Here is a 20,175-nt window from a genome sequence, read left to right as displayed (position 1 = left end):
ATCAAATTCAAGTAAAAGACAAGCAAATACATATTATAGCAACTGAGAGTGTTTTCTGTCTGAGAGAGTCTTGTTTTAGGTATTTCTTATTCTTCAAAAGAAATACAAACTTGTGTCTAAACAACAGGCCGCTGGCGACAACATGCATACAGATAACACCAAATATGTTTCTGAGTTTTGGAACATGTTATGGTTGAATGACTCAGAGACCAGAGTTAAGAGGCTTAATAAACCATTAGTGCTCCATAAATGGTCAAGTACTGGACTGATAGAGAGAAAAACAGCCAAAGTGGCAGAAAAATGAAACACCTTGCCAAAGTAAGGTCAATTAGGATACCAGAAATGAAAACAAAGAAATTGGGGATGATTAATCACTTTTTTATCGCAGAGATCCAAGTATATAACTTAGGGGATAAACAAATTTATTAACAGGAAGAGCTGACTGCCTGTGACAATATCTGTCTGGTGACTCATAACTACAGATCTAAACTGCGTATATATTTAAGACAACAATTGCAAAAGCTGCTGTGAGAATGTACATATACATTTAGCTAGAGGGGCAAAATATCAAGTTTTATGTAAGTTGAAGTCACACTTCTTGGGAACTTTTACAAATGTATCCATTTTATCTGTTGCAATATTTATCAAATGTTACCGGAGGCAGCCTTCTAAAAAATATTTAGGTTGAAGGTGAATCAGATGGATTAAGCATACTGTTCAAAGTGACTTGCAAAATAGTTCTTAGCCCTATTTACTATAAACTTTAATGTGTTTCATTGTAATTTTGTATAATGGACCAAAATGGTCTATAATAGAAAGGTCGTTGTCCTGCTGGAAAGTGAACCAGCACCTCAGCTCCATGTCTTTTGTAGCCTCTAGGTTTTCTACCAGCCTTGTTCTATATTGCTTCATTTACCTTTCCATCAACGCTGAAAAGCTTCCCTGTCCCAATGAAAAGGTTTCCCACAGAATGATGCAGCCAACCCAAAGTTCAATGGTGGAAATGGTGTGTTAAGAATGAAATGCAATCTTCTCTGCCACTTATAGTGATCAGCAATAAGGGAAAAATACATTTTGGTCCTATTTGATGGTGGCACCATGTTCCATATTTGCCAAGTCCTCTAAATGGTTTGTGGCAAACTGCATACCAGACTTGGTATGCCCCCCCCCCCCCAATATTTCCTTTCTTCTTGCTACTTTTCCATGAAGCCCAGATTTATGGAGTGCTTGACTAACTTGTCCGTCCTGTCAACAGATTCTCCCACCTGAACTTTGAATCTCTCCAGCTCCTCTAGGGAGGACCTCCTGGCTGTGTGAATACTTCTGCCCGTCTATGCCTTTGATATCTTGTCTTTCAGCTGATGGTGCAGTCAGGTGTCAGGTGCTGACTGGAGAACACTTGGGCCCACTGTTCTGCTTAAACACAACTTCTACTTTCATCCCGGTGCTAACTGCAGCTCTAATATTTCACGCTTCGTCCAATTTATCAAAATTGATCAATAAGAACAACAAAATAACAACAACCTCACACCCATAGCTTGCTTTGTGCAAGATTTTTCAGTCTTGTGTATTCATTGCCCTTATTGCATAAGTTAGCATTTTATAAACCCTAAAGAGGTTAAAATATTCTAGTCATTCACAACCTTCATTTATACAGATGAGTCTCATCGAGACATAAGGTGTCATTTTCAAGAGAGCCCTATAATGAAATAAAACTGAAAAATAAACATATCCTGACATTTGAGTAGTGTATCAAACAGCACTCTCTCATTATACCTTGGTCTCAGGGTCTATTGTGGCTCCGTGGTTGACTAACACCTCGGCTACGTTGACTTTATCCTCCTGGGCAGCCAGGTGGAGCGGGGTCAGACCAGACTGAAGAGACGAACACAGACAGAATCATACAGTTACAGTCAGAGGGAAATAGATCTGGTTAAAGCATGATGGCAGGTTTGGACCTCAGGATGATGAGAGTTCAGGGAAGCCTCAAAAAGTCTTGCCTTAGAAAAAATAACAGGGTCTCAGGTAAAGACAGTTATTTCTCCAAGTATAATGACACCCTGGGGTCATGAATACATATTTATGCTCCAGACAAACTCCCTCACTGTAAATAGGACTCCTCTAACATCATATTTGCTGTCAAAGAGAAAAACATTGTTTTTTTTCAGACTTGTGTGTGTGTGTGTGTCTCACCTTGTTGCTGGTGCCAACAGGAGCGTCTCTGGCCAGCAGCAGGGTCACAATGTCCACGTTGCCTTCCTGCGCCGCGAGGTGCAGGGGAGTGATACCCTGACGCGTGACTGTGCTGGTGGAGGCGCTGTACTCCAGTAAAGTGGTGGCGATCTCCATCTGATTCTTCTTGGCTGCGATATGCAGTGGAGTGTAACCGTTCTGAAAACAAGTAAATAGAAACAATGTCAAAGATAAATTACCCCAACACGATGCACCGCAATGCCTTTAAAAAGATATGTACATTATTTTTCCTGGGTATCTTGATCGATGACTCTTTCCCCTTTAAACCCCATTTGTAAAATCTTGTAAAAGGCCTAAAGTTAAAGTTGGGTTATTCAAGTAGCTACAACTTCTATATCTCTGTTGGATTATGTAGATCTCTTGTATACGACTGCTTCTTCAAAATGTCTCCTGATGCTTGACTCTGTCTTCCTCACTTCTCAGAGGCTTATTACAAAACTGCAAATTGTCAACACACCGTTGTGTTTTATATTGACTGATGGGATGGCCTGGTTTGGCCATCCAAACGTTTTCCTGTTGGTTTACTTTTATTTATAAGGCATTACTTGGACTTCTGCTGCCATGTGACACGTGAATTTCTCCACTGTGAGATCAATAAAGTCTATCTTATCTTATCTTATATTATATATCTGTACTGCAATTGCACTGTGACATGTGGACTCACATGTTTTGCTCACACAATTTGCTGCTTCTTTTTGTCCCTTTTGCTCGGACTGAATTGGGTAACCCCCATATTTCACATCATCCGTGCTTGGAAGGGTCTATTCCATTCCAGACCACCTCTGTGAGTCCGAAGATCCTTGTAGCCCGAGGAGAGCATGCGTGAGAGGCATGAGATAATCATCACTTCTGTTTGGAGAAGATTACCACGTTTCCAACTGAATGTTGAAATTACAAATCTGCTTCCTTATTTGGTGCAAAAAAAACTGGTTTGCATCCGATATTTAAATAAAACCGATAACCTTATTGTTAATATAAAAAAATTAATTTGTGGTCATTGTTCTTTATTAACACTATTCAACTTTGACAAACAGGGTGTTGTTGGAGTTCCTTTTTTCTGCTTGCTACAATTAGAAATGTGGAGCTTGACCTGGCCAGAGCCAGACGGACCAGAAAATTGGAGTTGTTCCGTCATTTGGAGACGAATGACGGAAAGCGGGTCCGTCGACGGTGACGTTCTGACCATCCATCCATCTTCTAACACGTCTATCCCTTGTGGGGTAGCGAGGGGTGCTGTTGCCTATCTCCAGCTGTCAACAGGCAAGAGGCGGGGTACACCCCGGACAGGTCGCCAGCCTACCGCAGATGTTCGGACTAGTCACAGAGAATGTGGAACCATCATGATTAATTACCATGACAACGTAGTTTCTCCGTTGATGTGAACGGACCCGTCCAAGGACTGACGATGTGGAATCTGGGGGGTTACCCAATTCAAAAGGGACAGAAAGAAGCAGCAAATTGTGTGAGCTAAATGTATGAGTCCACATTTCTCAGTGCAAATGTAGTACAGATATACGCCAGCAGAAGTCCAATTACTGCCTTATAAATGCTTCCACATCCTGAAACCTGGTACAGACAAAATAACTGTATTCATATCATTGAGCGACTTTACTTCCAACCTGAAAGTTATTGAGGTTGATCCAATAAACTACGAAATCTGTTTTTCACAGTTTGTTGTTTTCCTTTAATTGTCTGTTTTATTTTTGGCTGCCCCTTGGCCAGGTCTCCCTTGAAAAAGAGGTTTTTAATCTCAGTAGGACTTTATCCAGGGTAATAAAGGTAAAACAAACAATTAACTTTAACGAGTGAAGGTATGATAATTTGGTGTTGATAAATTGTTACACGTCACATCTGAACATTGAAATTATGTTTCGTTTACATGCCAAACAGATATTATGGCAGCATGTAAAATGGTGACACACAGAGGGAAAGAGGGTGTGTGTGTGTGTGTGTGTGTGTGTGTGTGTGTTGATGACAAACACTAACTAAAAACTATTTCCTGAAACACTGGTTAATTCAATACTTAATTCTGTTTGGGGTGTGGAGCCTGTTTGATTTCTGGGGCAGCTCTTTCTGAACAGATGCTGCCACAGCGGAGCAGGCATCGAATCAGGCCGTGCAGAGAGGAATAACTGGACGACTAACTAGGTCAGTCTGTTTTGGCACACAGAGCAACAGAAAATGCTTTTAGGAACATTCGATTTTAAATGACCCACTCCCTGCCGTCTCTTACCTTGGCTGCAGCGTGGGGTGAAGCTCCCTGTTTGAGCAGTAGTAGCGCCACCTTCTGGTTATCATAGTGCGCTGCCACATGCAGTGGAGTTAGTCCACTCTGAGCACACACACACACACACACACACACACACACATATATACAAACATGACCAAAGATTAGGCTGTGACAGATAGCAGCGTTAAGCAGGATCAAAGCCGCCAGCTGAAGAAATACTCTGAATGTGTTGGATTTTTATATACAGTGCCATGGAAATGTATTAATAACTGTAGGGTTTCAAGTTTATTTTTTAGGGGGGATTTTCTGTAAAGCAGGGACACAATATAGGTCAGAATTATGAAAAAGAAGGAAAATGATAACATTGTTTTCAAAACTCTTTACAAATCTAGTAATCCAAAAATAAATCGAAATGGTTTTGCTTGAAAGTCCTTTGGGGATACATCTCTACCTGCTTTTACACATCTGGAGAGTAGCAAAATAACTCAGTATCAGTCAAATCGGATGAAGAGCGTTGCTGAAAATCAATCACCCCTGAGCTTTGACTGGACCTTTCCAATATATGAATGTGCTTTGATGTAAACCCTCCCTTGTAACTCTGCCTGTATGTTTACAGTTGTGGTTATGATTGTCCTCCAACAGATTTCCTCCTGTATCATCTTGTATTTGACTAGATCTTTCCATCGGCACAGACCTCTTTCCTTGTTGCTGTTTAAGAAAAGCAACCCCACAGCGTGATGCTGCCACCACCATGTTTAAACATGGGGGCGGCATGTTATGAGTGACATTAGTTTAATGCCACAATAAAGCTTTGAATGTTGATCACAGGGTTGATTTTGGTCTCATATCACAAAAACACGTTCTCCCACATGTCTGATTTGTCCTCTACATGAGAAATTATTGCTCTTGAGATGTAAATCTCTGCAGCTTCTCCAGTGATTTTTGGCCTCTGGGCTGCTACTCTGATTGAATATCCTCTCCAGGGCTGTCAGTTAAGTATCTCCATGATGTCTGCTGTGTTTCTCGGTCTTCCTGATGCTGTTTTTTTCTCTAATGTTATAACCTTTGATTCCTTCACAGAAAAGGTGTTTATACTCTACATTATTACACAAAGGTGGATTCTTGTTACCTACCATCCTTACCCTGACTACTCCACTTAATGCATTGGATTTTATTGAGGGTATCTAAACAAAAAGAAGTTCAATATAAATGCACATCACATTTTTCAGGCTTTTATTGGTGAAAAGAGTTGATTATTATGTAATATTTTTCTTCTGCTTAATAATTATGAACACATTTTTGGTGGTCTATCAAATAAAACCCATTTTGACATTTGGGTCTGTGACTGTCTAAGACAAAGGTTTTTGTTTCTAAATCAAGCGATTTTATTGCTTTTCCTTGGCACTGTATAGGAAAAGTAGAAGAGAGGGATCAAGGATACATTTTGTGCTTCTAAATTATTTTATGCGTCACCTTCCCAGCAGCATCAACTGGAGCGTTCTTCTGCAGCAGCAGGTTGGCCACTTCTATCTTTCCATACTTTGCAGCAACGTGTAAAGGAGTGAAGCCCTTCTGGAGAAAACACAAGACAACACAAAGAGATTTTGAACAAAATATCCATAATATAGGAGTCCTTTTCAGGGTTAAAATAGGAAAGAATCACACATTACAAATGACTGAACACAAATGTTTTAGATTAGGAAAATATCGGAGATACATCAAATTTTTCAGCTATGCCTCCACCAAGGACTCGTATATGTGATGTAAGTACATGCAAATTGGCCTCTTGTTAAATATATAATATATACATTAGGCAACAACAAATAAATATAAAACACTTTTTATAGATTAGACTGATGAAGTGTAATTTTATTTCGTCACCAAGAAACTATTTGTTTTTATCCTTAATTTGTTGAGTTCGCCAAAACCAAAAGAATCAGAATCAGCTTTAATCACCAAGTTTGTGCACACAAACAAGGAATGCGACTTTGGTTCCACTTTGCTCTCAATGAAAACAGTTCTATAAATATATTTAAAGGAAAAATATATATATTTTTGTAAATGTGCTTTTTCCTTGGAAGCTCTCGTTTGTTGGTGCATCCATATACACAAACCCAAACTGTTTTACGAGGCACAGAACAATTTTTTTTGTCCAAGGTTATCAAACTGAATGTTAGGAAAACATTGGAAAATCCAGAATATGCAGCTAGTCTGGCAACACGGATTTTAGACGATTTGGTCAAAAATCTATCATGCTGACACGTTCAGTGACTGCAGCAGCTCCAAATACTGCATCAACATCCCTGTAGTGTTCATGATAACAGTGCATTGAGCCTTTCCAAACTATTTTTACCCAGTGCAGGCTTCCAGAAGCAGAGTCAGACAATGGTTACTGCAGTATTTCGAATCTGTAAATCCTGTCTTACATGTTGAGTTTGCTCTTTACCTTTGTTGTGATGCTCAGATTAGCTCCTTGATCGAGAAGAGCTGTAGCCACGTCCCTGTGACCCTCCCTGGCAGCTAGGTGCAGAGGTGTGTATCCAGAGTTGGTCGTAGCATCTGGGCATGCTCCTTTTGCCAGCAGCTGCTGCACGATGTCTGGCTTACCCAGACGGCTTGAGATGTGCAGCGGAGTCTGGTCGTCCTGAAGCAAAAATAGAGAAAAGAGACAGATCTATTAAAATGTAGTTATTTGTTATGCAAAGAAAGTAACATGGTACTCTATTGTTTCTTCGTAGTACTTTTAGCAGCTGAACATGTGATTTTGTGACCAAACAGCCTCTCTCTAAGGAGACAGGTCTCGCCCACATTTAAATGAGGAATTACCCATGGATTTATAAGAGCATCCCACTAAATCTATGTATGTCTAAGTAAATTATAGAGTATATTTCCTCTGACTCATCAAGGTGCTATTTCAGCTGTGAGTGCAAAACAAGCAGGTTTTTGCATTGATTACAAGAGTAAATTAAAACCGCAAGCGGTGATGAGCGGCCCTCGCAGCAAAGCGCCGCTCCGGCCTTGGCCACCGCTGGGATTTGCGCACCGCCGGCCGCCCGCCACCGCAGATGCTGTCACGCATTTTGCCCACCCGTCCACTGGGCGATTTACACGAACGTGTTCGGCAGCGCTCCCCCACGACTCACAAAAAATCTGGTGCAGATTCACCACAACGGACCGGTATAGCACCCGCTTCACAGCAGACGCCGCACCAATCCGCCTGTCGATCTCCCGCTCCATCTTCCCCTCATTCGTGAACAAGACCCCAAGATACTTGAACTTCTCCACTAGAAGCTGGACTTTCCTTTTTTAAAAAGCTTATAGTTAGAGTGGCTCATGTTACCCTGAGCTACCTCTATAGTTATGCTGCTATAGGTTTAGGCTACTGCAGGACATCAGGGTCTATTGTTCTTCAATTTTGAATGACTGTTGTAATTTCAGCTTTTAACTTTTTGATTTTTCTTTTTTCTTCATAGTAGGCACACCTGGTCTGGCGTTCTGTTAGCTGTGGCTTCATCCAGGGAAGACAGATCACCCGCTACTACCATCTAATGTAGAACTTCTGTGCTTTTTTTGTCTCTCTTGTTGTGTCTCTGCTCTGTCTTCTGTAACCCCCAGTCTGTCGAGGCAGATGACCGTTCATACTGAGCCCGGTTCTGCTGGAGGTTTTTCCTTCCCGTAAATGGGGAGTTTTTTTTCCTGCTGTCGCTTCATGCTTGCTCAGTAGGTAGGATTGCTGCAAAGCCATGGACAATGCAGACGACTCTCCCTGTGGCTCTACGCTTCTTCAAGAGAGAATGCTACTTGTCAAGACTTTGATGCAATGAACTGGTTCCCTTATATAGGAATTTTTGTGTATAATCTGACCCAATCTGTATAATCTGATTGATTTTGACGTTGTAAAGTGCCTTGAGATGACATATTTCATGAATTGTCGCTATATAAATAACATTGAATTGCATCATCTCTTCAGACCAAATAAACTATCACATTTTTTGAGACAGTTATCTCATTTTAAAGATATAATCATCTAACAGTATTACTCTTAGCAAGTTAAAGCTCCATAATAATTTTAGACCAGGTTTTAGTTCCACTCTTTTATTATGCACATCTAGGCTACCTATAAATATAAAGTATGGTATGCCAAAAAACATTTTCAACAAAAGGCAATTTTAGTAATGGCCTTGCGATTTTATATCTAAGCATTAAAAATGATAATATTTCACCAATTTTCACAGCAAGATGGAAATAACAACTATCCAACATTTTAAGATTTTGTAAAAACTTTTTTCCTTTTTTACCTACCTTTTGAAATTAATACTTGTTTCTACTTCTCCAAAATTAAACTTCAAGAAAACTATTGTGCTGTCCTGGGGCCATATGCAGCTAGACAGCTAGGACAAAAGTTCCCCACAAAAGCTTCCTTTTCTTGCATTCTCTGAATAACCTTTGTTCCCAAATCTGGCTTTAAACATTCTTTTTGTAAAAAGACGAATATTTTTCCAAGGCAGAAGCGTGTAGAACAAATTCAACTTCAACATTAGCAGTTTCCCTAGCTTCATCGCTGAAAAGCAGCTTTTAACCGGAGCAAAATACGTCAAAGATCTTTTTTTAAGGTGAGAGCACTCACTATCTCACGTAATTCACATAGAGATCTAACAAAGTTGTGATGTCTCACTCTGATTAAATATGAACCCAAAACTTTTCTAACTGTTTTTGCCTTGGATTTCCTCTGACTAAGAATTATTATCTTATTTATGTAATGTATTCACGACATGAATTGCCTGTAAAAGCCATGGACAATAAAACATGACACTTCCTGTTGTCAGGGGGCGTGGCCTAAGTGATGTCATCATTTGACCATTGGATATTGTAGAAGACCCGATGATGATCAATCACAGAAAGTTTGGTGCCTCTGTGTGTTTCTGTGTAGGATATATAGCAGTTTTTCCTGTTGTCAGGGGGCGTGGCCTAAGTGATGTCATCATTTGTCCATTGGATATTGTAGAAGACCCGATGATGATCAATCACAGAAAGTTTGGTGCCTCTGTGTGTTTCTGTGTAGGAGATATAACAGTTTTTCCTGTTGTCAGGGGGCGTGGCCTAAGTGATGTCATCATTTGACTATTGGATATTGTAGAAGACCCGATGATGATCAATCACAGAAAGTTTGGTGCCTCTGTGTGTTTCTGTGTAGGAGATAAAACAGTTTTTCCTGTTGTCAGGGGGCGTGGCCTAAGTGATGTCATCATTTGACCATTGGATACTGTAGAAGACCCGATGATGATCAATCACAGAAAGTTTGGTGCCTCTGTGTGTTTCTGTGTAGGAGATATAGCAGTTTTTCCTGTTGTCAGGGGGCGTGGCCTAAGTAATGTCATCATTTGACTATTGGATATTGTAGAAGACCCGATGATGATCAATCACAGAAAGTTTGGTGCCTCTGTGTGTTTCTGTGTAGGAGATATAACAGTTTTTCCTATTGTCAGGGGGCGTGGCCTAAGTGATGTCATCATTTGACCATTGGATATTGTAGAAGACCCGATGATGATCAATCACAGAAAGTTTGGTGCCTCTGTGTGTTTCTGTGTAGGAGATAAAACAGTTTTATTTTTTGTGGCGAATAGGTGAACTTTGACCCCTGCTAACGCCCCTTCAAAATGCTCAAAAACTCACCGTTTTGATAACGTTTAATTGGCCATGCCTTATGATCAGACTGACCGAGTTTCAAGCCGCTCGCTCGAAATCCCTAGGAGGAGTTAGATCAAATACCAATGCTGTAAACGTCAAAAATGGTGTCAAAATCAGACATTCAGTCTAAAATGGCCGACTTCCTGTGATACTTGTACTATGACATTAATTGTAAATTCTGAGCGTCTTGGTGAGCTCTACAACTGTACCAAATCTCGTGTCTCTACGATGAAGTAAGTGAATAGCAAAGGGTCCTTTGAAAATTGCTAGGTGGCGCCGTTGAGGCATTAGATCACGCCCACCAAAGTTTGTTATGGATTCCTGTTGGGGGCTAGATAAGGATGCATCCAAGTGAGTTTTAAGCAGCTCGGCCCAAAAATGTGGAATTCAGAGCCAAACGTATGGCAGCGGCGTTTGAGGTGACTTCACCACGCCGCCACGCTCCCCTGCTCCATCGAATCCACTTGGGGCTGGAATCCACAACACAACAACATGTCTTCTGTCTCTGGACACAGTTTCATATTGATTAGTTCAGAGGGGTAACATAGCGACCGTTTACAGCAAAACATGACACTTCCTGTTGTCAGGGGGCGTGGCCTAAGCATAGTCATCATTTGACCATTGGATATTGTAGAAGACCCGATGATGATCAATCACAGAAAGTTTGGTGCCTCTGTGTGTTTCTGTGTAGGAGATATAACAGTTTTATGTTTTGTGGCGAGTAGGTGAACTTTGACCCCTGCTAACGCCCCTTCAACATGCTCAAAAACTCACCGTTTTGATAACTTTTAATTGGCCATGCCTTATGATCAGACTGACCGAGTTTCAAGCCGCTCGCTCGAAATCCCTAGGAGGAGTTCGATCAAGTACCAATGCTGTAAACGTCAAAATTGAGGTCAAAATCAGACCTTCAATCTAAAATGGCCGACTTCCTGTGATATTTTCACTATGACATTAATTGTAAATTCTGAGCGTCTTGGTGAGCTCTACCACTGTACCAAATTTCATGTCTCTACGATGAAGTAAGTGAATAGCAAAGGGTCTTTTGAAAATTGCTAGGTGGCGCCGTTGAGGCATTTTTGTTTTGATTTTTGTGACGACCTTAAAATACAAAATTTTTAAACAGTCTTCTTGCATCCGCCAAGTTTGGTGAGTTTTTGAGTATGATAAAGCCCCCAAAAAGGCCCCTCTTTGGGGTGGCAGATTAATAATAATTAAACAACACAGATACAATAGGCCTTCGCAGCGCTTCGCTGCTCGGGCCTAATAACAGGATGTTATCACAGTAAAGGGAGGACGAGGGTGACTGTTATTCTGACACCATATCACAAATTATTACTGTACATTTCTATTGACTTATTATTTATTTTAATTTCCCTTTTTTCACCTTCTGTGTGTGTGACTTGATTAAAGACAACTGCAATCAGACACAAAAATAATGAAAATTCTTGCATCAGCTGGACTTAAAGGTTGTGTTATTGTCTACGTGTACTTAATGCAGTCTGCTTCAGAAATCCAGTGCAGGAATTTAAAAAACGCACAACTTTGTGGATTTCCCCTTCTGTTTTTTGTTATGCATGTCAATAGTTGACAGATTTGCATGGTTTTCAAACATGATTATTAACATTCTTATTTAGCCAATAACAATGTTAATTAGCCAGTCTGAGCCACTCAGGAGATGAGCAAATTAATGAAGATCAGTGCAGGGGCAAAATATGTATTAGCTTAAGTCTGCAAGTGCTTCTAATTCAGAAAATTGATGTAAAAGCAGATCTGGTCCTAAAATGCAGTTTTACTGTTCTGATGTAGTTTGCTCACTTTTAATCCAGGAGCTGTCTGTATTTATGAACATTATTACACATTACAGCCAGAGCAAACATGAGAGCTATTTGCATCACACAGAATGAATAAAAACACCAATCATTGAAACCTGGTGCTAATTCTTAAAGCAGAAAAAGAAAAAAAACAACGCTGATTTGGAAAAAAAAAACATTCTGAAAGTCCCTCTGGTGAGATTTTTTTAAAGTGTTGACGAATGTTTTGTCACGTCAGGAACTGGAGTGACAATGATTATAATGAATTATAATTACCAATTCTTCAATTAACTGGATGGGATGGCTGTGTTACCATCTGCAAACATTTTGTGAAACATGCTCATGAATCTGTTGCAGTTATAAAGCAGATAAGTCCTGTAAAATGGTTAACAAAGAGGAAGCAGATTATAGTTTATTCTTTCTCCTGAGTGTTCCAAGCAAAGGTGAAGAGAGCAGTGTTACAGTTTGGAAGATAGCAACTGCAGTTTCAAATTAAGCCTAAAGGAATAGGGAGCTAAAAAAACAAACAATCACCTGTATAGCTTTGCCACTATGTCTGTTTTTTTTTTTAAAAAGTAGTTTCAGTGAAAATGGAAAGTAAAAATTAATAGTGATAAAAATAAGGTTACAGTTTTTTGATAAGGAAGATATATTAAAAAACCCAAGATCTTGTGCAATAAGTAGAAACTAGAGATATTATTTCAAACATCTGGCTCTAATTTTATAATAATACTATCTATCTAGATATATACACACACATACATACATACATACATACATACATACATACATACATACATACATACATACATACATACATACATACATACATACATACATACATACATACATACATACATACATACATACATACTTCCAGGTAAATGTCAAACGCCTGATTTGTATTAAAATGTAAGACAGGAGCAGTGTAAGTGAATGAAGGTTGTGTGATCTTGGAAAACCACAGGTAGAATTCATGATGTGCTGTATATTGTAAGGTAATAAGGTCATGTGACAATATGATGTACAGAGCTTTCCATTGTCAATTGCTGTTAAAAAGAGGATGACTGGATACTGAGCTTGGCTTATAGGTGGTAAAGAGGAAAAATACATTGCAGAATATTTGATTACCTCTGAATTTTACAGTTTCTCTTACAAGAGATGTCTTCTTGTGATGTTTAAGTTGAGTTTAACGATGTTTTGAGTTAAAAAGGTATTCCTTGTAAGACAACTCGCTATTTTAGGTTCTCCAACTGAGACTAGAATTATTTTTTTGGCCGTGTGATAAACGCTGTACTGAGGAGGAGTCCAATGTTCTTTTAGAAAGTATTAATGTAGGAGCTGCTCAATATTAGCACAGATTTATACATACATATTTTACTCAGCCAGGTTTGTAGTTGGTACTATTGATGAGATCAGAAATGCCTAAAAATGTACATGGATATGGACTATTGCTGAATATGGGTCTGGGTTTTAATTCCGTCTTTAGCTGTTAAATCAGCTGTCGTGTTTTGATCTTTATTAGAAATGGGTGCTCACCACACCGACACCCACTCTAGTGCTCTCAGATACAAACATGTTGAAATGACCAAGAGCGACAGCCTACCTTAGCCTTGGCATCAACTTGTGCTCCGTTCTGAATCAAATATCGGACCACGTCAGACTGCCCGGCCCTCGCTGCCATGTGGAGCGCTGTCTCCCCTCTCTGAAACACATAAACAAAATAAAAATGTATGTGCAACCAGATGTTTGTTTATTCATTTAAAAACAATTTAACACAGTGAGAGAAAGCCTGGCCACCTTTGCTTTCCATGCAGTATACGTATAAAGATGTCCAATTATTTTTCTATAAATCTTACAAGAAACACAACGTATTAAACCAGTTAAACCTTGATGAGTTAAACTTGGAAAAAATGGCTGTTATTTTTTCTTCAGACACAAAGGAGATTTATACAAACTTTCAAGTTCATCTATTGCTCATATTCTCTTGCATATCTCTTAATCCTCTCAATGCTTCAGACCATCAAACTCAATAAACTTAAGAGGGAAAGTATGACCCCAGATCTGCTGACAGAGGAAAGAAACCCCGATGGGGAAGTTCCTGAACTCACCACATTGTTTGTGTTCGGTGAAGCCCCATGGTTGATCAACTGGTGGACGATGTTTTCATGCCCCATAAACGCAGCAACATGGATCGGCGTCAGACCAGACTGTAGATGGTTGCACAGGGAACAGAAAAGGATTGGATATAAATGAGCATATTATTAAAAAAAAAACCTTACTTTACAAGGAAAAAAAATACTCAATCTTCTGGAAAATTCTTGGCTAGAATTGCAGTATTTCCAGAAAAAAAAAAGTTACAAATTATAGAACCGCAAATACGTCTTATGGGAATTTAGTTAAAATGGGACAAAATTGCCTGAATCTTAAATCTAAGGCAGACATATAAGCGGACATTTAGGTATTGACAAATAGGCCTGCTTCCTGTTTTTCCAAATTCTAAGAAATGTGGTGATAGAGTATTTGGGTATAAATCTAAGAAACACTTTATTATCTGGACAAGTTACAGTTTTCAAAGCAAAGGAAAACAAACGGCAACAAAAGTAAATTTCTTTGTATCCTAAAAAGGAACGTAATGCTATAGGTTACAGCACACTTTTACATAAATGATCCAACTACACCATGAGCAGTTTTATTCATATCTGACGTAGTAAGTGGAGATGTGAGGAGCACAGAAAAGATGCAAACAAAAAGCTGTGCTTGCACTGGAGAACCTGGTGGGCCTTTAATGACCACTCTAAATACTAGAAAAAGTCGCTGTTGTTATTTATCTATGTTGGTACACATTTGGATGATGTTTCCCTGGTTTAACATGCTTCAAAATATTATTTTTTGATTAATCACAGTGGTAGCTGTCCTTTAAGAAACAGAACCAGAGTGTGTGAGGTTGAGGTGAAAAGCAGAGCTACGGATATTTGTAGTTCGTGGGAGTCCAATTGGGTTTTTAAAATAAAAAATAAAAATATATATATATATATATATAGGAATACAGTTATACTCGTATCAAAAAGAAGATTGCGCTGAAAACCTCTGCATGGTAAGCTTCTAGAATTTCTCTAAATACAGAAAAAAACAATGCAGAGAGGAATGAAAGCAGCCAAAATACACACAAAAAAGAGAGCAAAATGTTTAGCATAATTGTTTTTTTTTCTGAACAAGTGACAGACCTGCATGACGTTTCAATTATATCTGCTTTAATGAAGTGAAAATGCTCCCTTTTGTCTAATTAAAGCACTGTCCTATAAGAGACAGGAACAATAAAACTGAAGACTATAACAACAACACATCAACATACAAAATACTTGTTCTTTAAGAAGAAATACTGGGGGTAAACAGATAACTAGGCACGCAGTTTATGAGTCGATACCTATGCACAACAAAATCTGAAAACATGTATAACTGGTAAATGGGCTGAATCAATTTAAAGAGTTTCTAGTCATACCCACATCGCAGGACGCTTTTAAAAAAGAACCCCAATTAAATGCAGCCGCACCTCCAAACGAACACACATTCATACACCGATACAGACTGCTAAGCACCTTGGGGGTCACAGCAAAATGTGGCAGGAGGAAGCTGTAATTAAACCCACAGCTTTTGGATTGCAATACAACTACTAGTCCCAAATAAAGCACACAAAATGTAAGCAAACAATACAGCAAATTGCTCAGCTTTGTGGGGTTCTCTCTCGGTTTTCTTTGTTGTTGTTGTTGTTGAGCCCCAAATTTATGTAAAGCTTAACTTATGTTACTTTTAAATATTTCTCATGTTAAATTTTGACCAATCAAAGCAACCTAGGTCACAAAAGATGTGTAACAATGTTGTATAATGATATGTGCAACAAAAACCACCGTGAGCTGGGCTTTTATAATTCACTATGGCATTGCCAGTGCTAGGGACGCAGAGTACAGATATGTGAAAGCTGCTCCTTAAAGTAAAACTGATACGTCGTTGCTTTAATGACACAAATATTTCACACACATGAACACCCACACACACACTCCTACCTCTGTGACTGCCTGTATAGACGCCCCATGTTTGAGAAGCAGTTCCATCACTTTCACTCTGTTCTTCTTACAGGCGATGTGCAGGGGGGTAAAACCATTCTAGGACATTCAAAAAGGGAAAACATATGCTTTAAAAAAAAGTACAGAAATAGTCCAAAAAGCCTCTGTGTCTCTTCCTGAAGGTCCTGCCGAGATAAGGGATGATAAATCTTTAACACCAGATGGGAAGTTGCAAACAAAGAGAAAGCTTTTGTTCTCTTTTCACTCCTTTTTTGTCAGAAACCGTCTGCCTCGGAACCTGACAAATATGTTGAAACGAATCTAGCCTCCTCTGCACCCAAAATAGATACTTTTCCCTACAGCTCACTTTTTTCCCTCCAACTTGTATAGCCTCTCCCCCCTCCCTCTGTTACTTTGAGGTTTCTGGCTCTGTCGTATGACTTCATTTTCCAACCCGTGTCTTTTTTTTTTCCCTCCCTCATTCTCTCCAGTCATAAAGTCCCAGTCCTCTAACCACACCCAGACTTTTCCCATTATAGAAGCCCAGATCCTGATCTTACGTCAGAATAGAGGTTGGTGATATATTTTCCATCAGGCTCTTTGTCCTCTTCTCTGTCTGATTTAACCAAACACATTTTTTTCTCTCTCAGTTTTTTCTAAACAGAAACCAAAATGTGATTTTTATGTTTTCAAGTCTATCATTCTAAGTAATCTCAAAGTCTATCCCCCTCCCCCATCTTTGATGCAATTATTTCCCCTCACCAGTGCCTTAGCGTTGGGATTGGCCTTCTTATCCAAAATGACCTTCGCCACCTTGTAGTGACCGCAGTGCGCAGCCACATGTAGAGCCGTCAGGTAGTCGTTGGTTACGTCATCCACGGGCACCTCGTGGTGCAGCAGCAGCTGAACGCAGTTCAGGTGGTCGCCCTGTGTCGCCATGTGGAGAGGAGATAAACCGTTCTGGAGAGAGAGGACAAGGGCAGGTCTCATTTCAACGCAGCAGCAAATTGTTAATCTGAGAATGAATTAGATTAAGTGAGAGTGTGAGGGGAACGCAAGCGTTGTAGATGCACCTTGGTCTTGGACAGTATCGGAGCTCCTCTGTTCAGCAGCATCTCCACCACCTGCTCATGGCCACTTCTAGCACCACAGTGAAGGGGAGTCAAACCATCCTGTTAAAAAAAATACACCACCAACCAGGTTTTTTAACTACATTATCAACATACTCTTTAAACCATGGACAAGCAGAGCTCAGATACTTTCTTCTAATCTGACTTCAGTTCTGGAGTACAGAACAGTTTAGTTAGTTCAGGTTTTATTGTGAGAGGAAACAAACATTAAGCTATGTGTTCTCTAGTACAGGAAAAAATGTTCCTATGATGCAAAATTAAGTTTTCAAACTACCTGCCAAGCATCATGGGGGTAGCGTTATGGTGTGGGGGTGCTTTTATGTCATTGTACAAAGTGGAGTGAGAGGACCACTCTCTCCAAATTGGCCCACATCAACCTTAAACGGCTAATTGGTAAAACTTGGACGTAATTGGGTATTTCAACAAGACACAATCGCATGCATAGACACTAGTTTAGGAGTGGATAAAGAAGGGGATAATCAAGATTCCTCAATGGGTCAAACCTCACAGTTACTGCTAGGAGGTCCAAGATAAGGAATATTAAGGCAAATATTAGTGGGTGTAAATGTACGTATTTGAGTTTTTACAAATTTCAAACTGTATGGAGTAAGTCATATTTACAATAAATTCAAACCTATAAACCCAGTTCTAAATTTCCCTGAACTTGTGTGTTGTACAGTATCATTTCATCCTGGAAAAAGAACTCTTGACTATCCATGTATTTAATGAGTGTATAGGACTTTTTTATTTGCAGTGACGCACATAGTGCTATAGCCCACAGCATAAGCTGTGTCACTTTGCATTAAATCTGAAAAGAGCTGAAAAGATTTGTTTGCCTTCTTGTTAACATCTCAGAATGGCAGCATTGATGAAATGTCTGTGTGTGACCTTACCTTGGTCCTTGCATCTATTTTGGCCCCTCTCTCCAGCAGCAGTCGCACCATGTTTGTATTTCCTCGTTTGGATGCTACATGCAGAGGTGTTATGTCATTCTGCAAAAAAGAATAAAGCAACTCTCAGTCTCACAGATTAACGGTCTTGTCACTGCTGTACTAAAAAGGAAAGTAGAAGGACCACAGCGAATTGACAGAGTAATGCTGGCTACATTTTGACTGGTAACTGATAATGTAACAAAGAAACGGTCTAACTTAATAAATGTTAGATAGCTAAACACACTTTTCTCTCTTAGAGAGCAAATCTCGCTTTCAGACAGTATTTAAGGAAAATGTCAAAATATCCCCCTCTAGAGGATGATATGTTAACACCTACCTTAAAGTATTGTTTTGACTTAGTCTAAAAGGACTAAGTAAATAAAATTGCTTTAAATTAAAGACCAATATTCTGTAGTTTCAAGCTAACAGCTAAAATTTTGCTGTATGACAAAATAGAGGGGAAAACATACATATGTAGGAGTGATTATGGACAAATATATAATGTGTAAGCTTGATTAATTTATGTTTAAAAAAAACAAAAACACCAATTGATAATGCCATGCTTTGATCACAACGTCTTGCCGAATAAACCTAAGTTTATAACACTTTAGGTAGACAGCTCAAAAGTCTTTCATTTTGCCGCCATGCCTAACTTTTCTGTTTTCCCATCAGTGATCTGTAAATATTATGGCACCATGCACCACTTGGACTTTTCACATTTTTCCACATTACAACCTCAAACTTGCATGTGTTTTACTGGGTTTTTATGTAATGGAAAGACACAAGTAGCACATAATTTCAAGTGAAAAGAAAAACTTTTATTGTTTACGACCATTTTTAGAAATAAAAATCTGAAAAGTGTGCCATGCATTTGTATTTAGCCACCTTTCCTCTTATACAACTTAATTAAATCCTGCACAATTGCCATCAAGAGACAATTTGCGTATAAAATACTCATTTGTGGCAACATGTGCGAAAAGTCCAAAAGGTATGAAAACCTTTTAAAGGCACCTTTACTTGCTATTAAGCTACTACTGAATCCAGAAGGCAGAAAATGAACTCCTTGATAGGTAGAAATCCCTCAGACATTCACCCTGTGGCACCAATCGTTACATAGCACAGGATCAAAAGGGATAAAAGAATTTGCGTGTTTTCTCCCGCTGAGAGACAGAGCAGCTGCAGAATCACACACGGCACATAAACACACTAGAGTCGTTGATGGAGCATTTGTTGTGGCACGCACTTCATGGAGGCACTCACCCTGGCCTTGAAGTCCACAGCTGCCCCTCTGTTGAGCAGCAGTGTCGCCACATTGATGTTGCCGTAGTGAGCCGCGATGTGGAGTGGAGTGAACCCGCTCTGGGAAGGATGAGGCAAAAAAGAGGAGCAGAATAAATTAAAACAGGCATTAGAAATAAGAGACACCTGTCACTTAATGAGCAAAATGCAAAGCAGAGAAGATAAGATAGTAGATTTCAGCATTGGCAGGCCAAGAGAACCAAAAAAAAAAAAAAAAAAAAAAAAAGATATCCCCAAGTGAGCAGGAGTCAAACATGCTGTTAGAGTAAAGCTAAACTTTCTTCTTTTCTGGTAAAAATACACTCTTTGGCCATTGGATGAATAAAATATTAAAATAAACCAGCACCACAGGAGCCTCATCTTACTAAGGATGAGAAAAGCTGAGTTTTGATAAATGCTGACCAATGAGTGTTAATATTTACCTAAACATGACCTCTATATTTATGAGCGATATACAGTATATATAGTTAATATTGACAAATTAAAGTACCTAAAGCTACTGTAAAATGAGAATCAAGCAAAGTAGGTTAGTTGTGAAATAGTCACTGCCAGTTTTAGTTAAAATCTGTTCTTCGATGACATGCTTCCTTCTGTCTGGGAATACAGAAACCACACATGCAGGAAAACATGCATTTTCACCCAAATCTAGTTGTGAAATACAGGATTTGAATGAATAATCAGCTCAAGTCTAAATTTACGAGACCATTTCAGGACAGCAAAATGTTTGAATTGGAACCTGGCTTGGATTAGAACCCCTGGATCCCA

General features: G+C 39.3%; 1 protein-coding gene across 20 annotated transcripts in view; it reads right to left on the bottom strand.

Annotated features, from left to right (window-relative positions):
* LOC105937898 (ankyrin-3-like) overlaps positions 1 to 20,175 on the bottom strand; it is a 143,599-nt gene that overhangs the window by 73,482 nt on the left and 49,942 nt on the right. For 18 of the 20 annotated variants that reach the window (XM_036142139.1, XM_036142148.1, XM_036142143.1 and 15 more), the window contains exons 1-10: positions 17,123 to 17,217; positions 16,812 to 17,009; positions 16,050 to 16,148; positions 14,097 to 14,195; positions 13,592 to 13,690; positions 6,930 to 7,127; positions 5,957 to 6,055; positions 4,487 to 4,585; positions 2,194 to 2,391; positions 1,777 to 1,875 (exon numbers count right to left, since the gene is read on the bottom strand). In XM_036142139.1, the coding sequence (XP_035998032.1) occupies positions 1,777 to 1,875; positions 2,194 to 2,391; positions 4,487 to 4,585; positions 5,957 to 6,055; positions 6,930 to 7,127; positions 13,592 to 13,690; positions 14,097 to 14,195; positions 16,050 to 16,148; positions 16,812 to 17,009; positions 17,123 to 17,164 (1,230 nt within the window). In that variant the 5' untranslated portion in view covers positions 17,165 to 17,217. Of the gene's footprint in view, positions 1 to 1,776; positions 1,876 to 2,193; positions 2,392 to 4,486; positions 4,586 to 5,956; positions 6,056 to 6,929; positions 7,128 to 13,591; positions 13,691 to 14,096; positions 14,196 to 16,049; positions 16,149 to 16,811; positions 17,010 to 17,122; positions 17,222 to 18,072; positions 18,172 to 19,371; positions 19,471 to 20,175 lie in introns of those variants that run through there. The other 2 variants (XM_036142154.1, XM_036142137.1) reach the window with 2 other exon arrangements.

This window comes from Fundulus heteroclitus, chromosome 10, assembly GCF_011125445.2.
Source record: "Fundulus heteroclitus isolate FHET01 chromosome 10, MU-UCD_Fhet_4.1, whole genome shotgun sequence".
NCBI lineage: Eukaryota > Metazoa > Chordata > Actinopteri > Cyprinodontiformes > Fundulidae > Fundulus > Fundulus heteroclitus.
The sequence above is the reverse complement of the archived record's forward strand: the minus strand, read 5'-3'. Positions and strand labels throughout refer to the sequence as shown.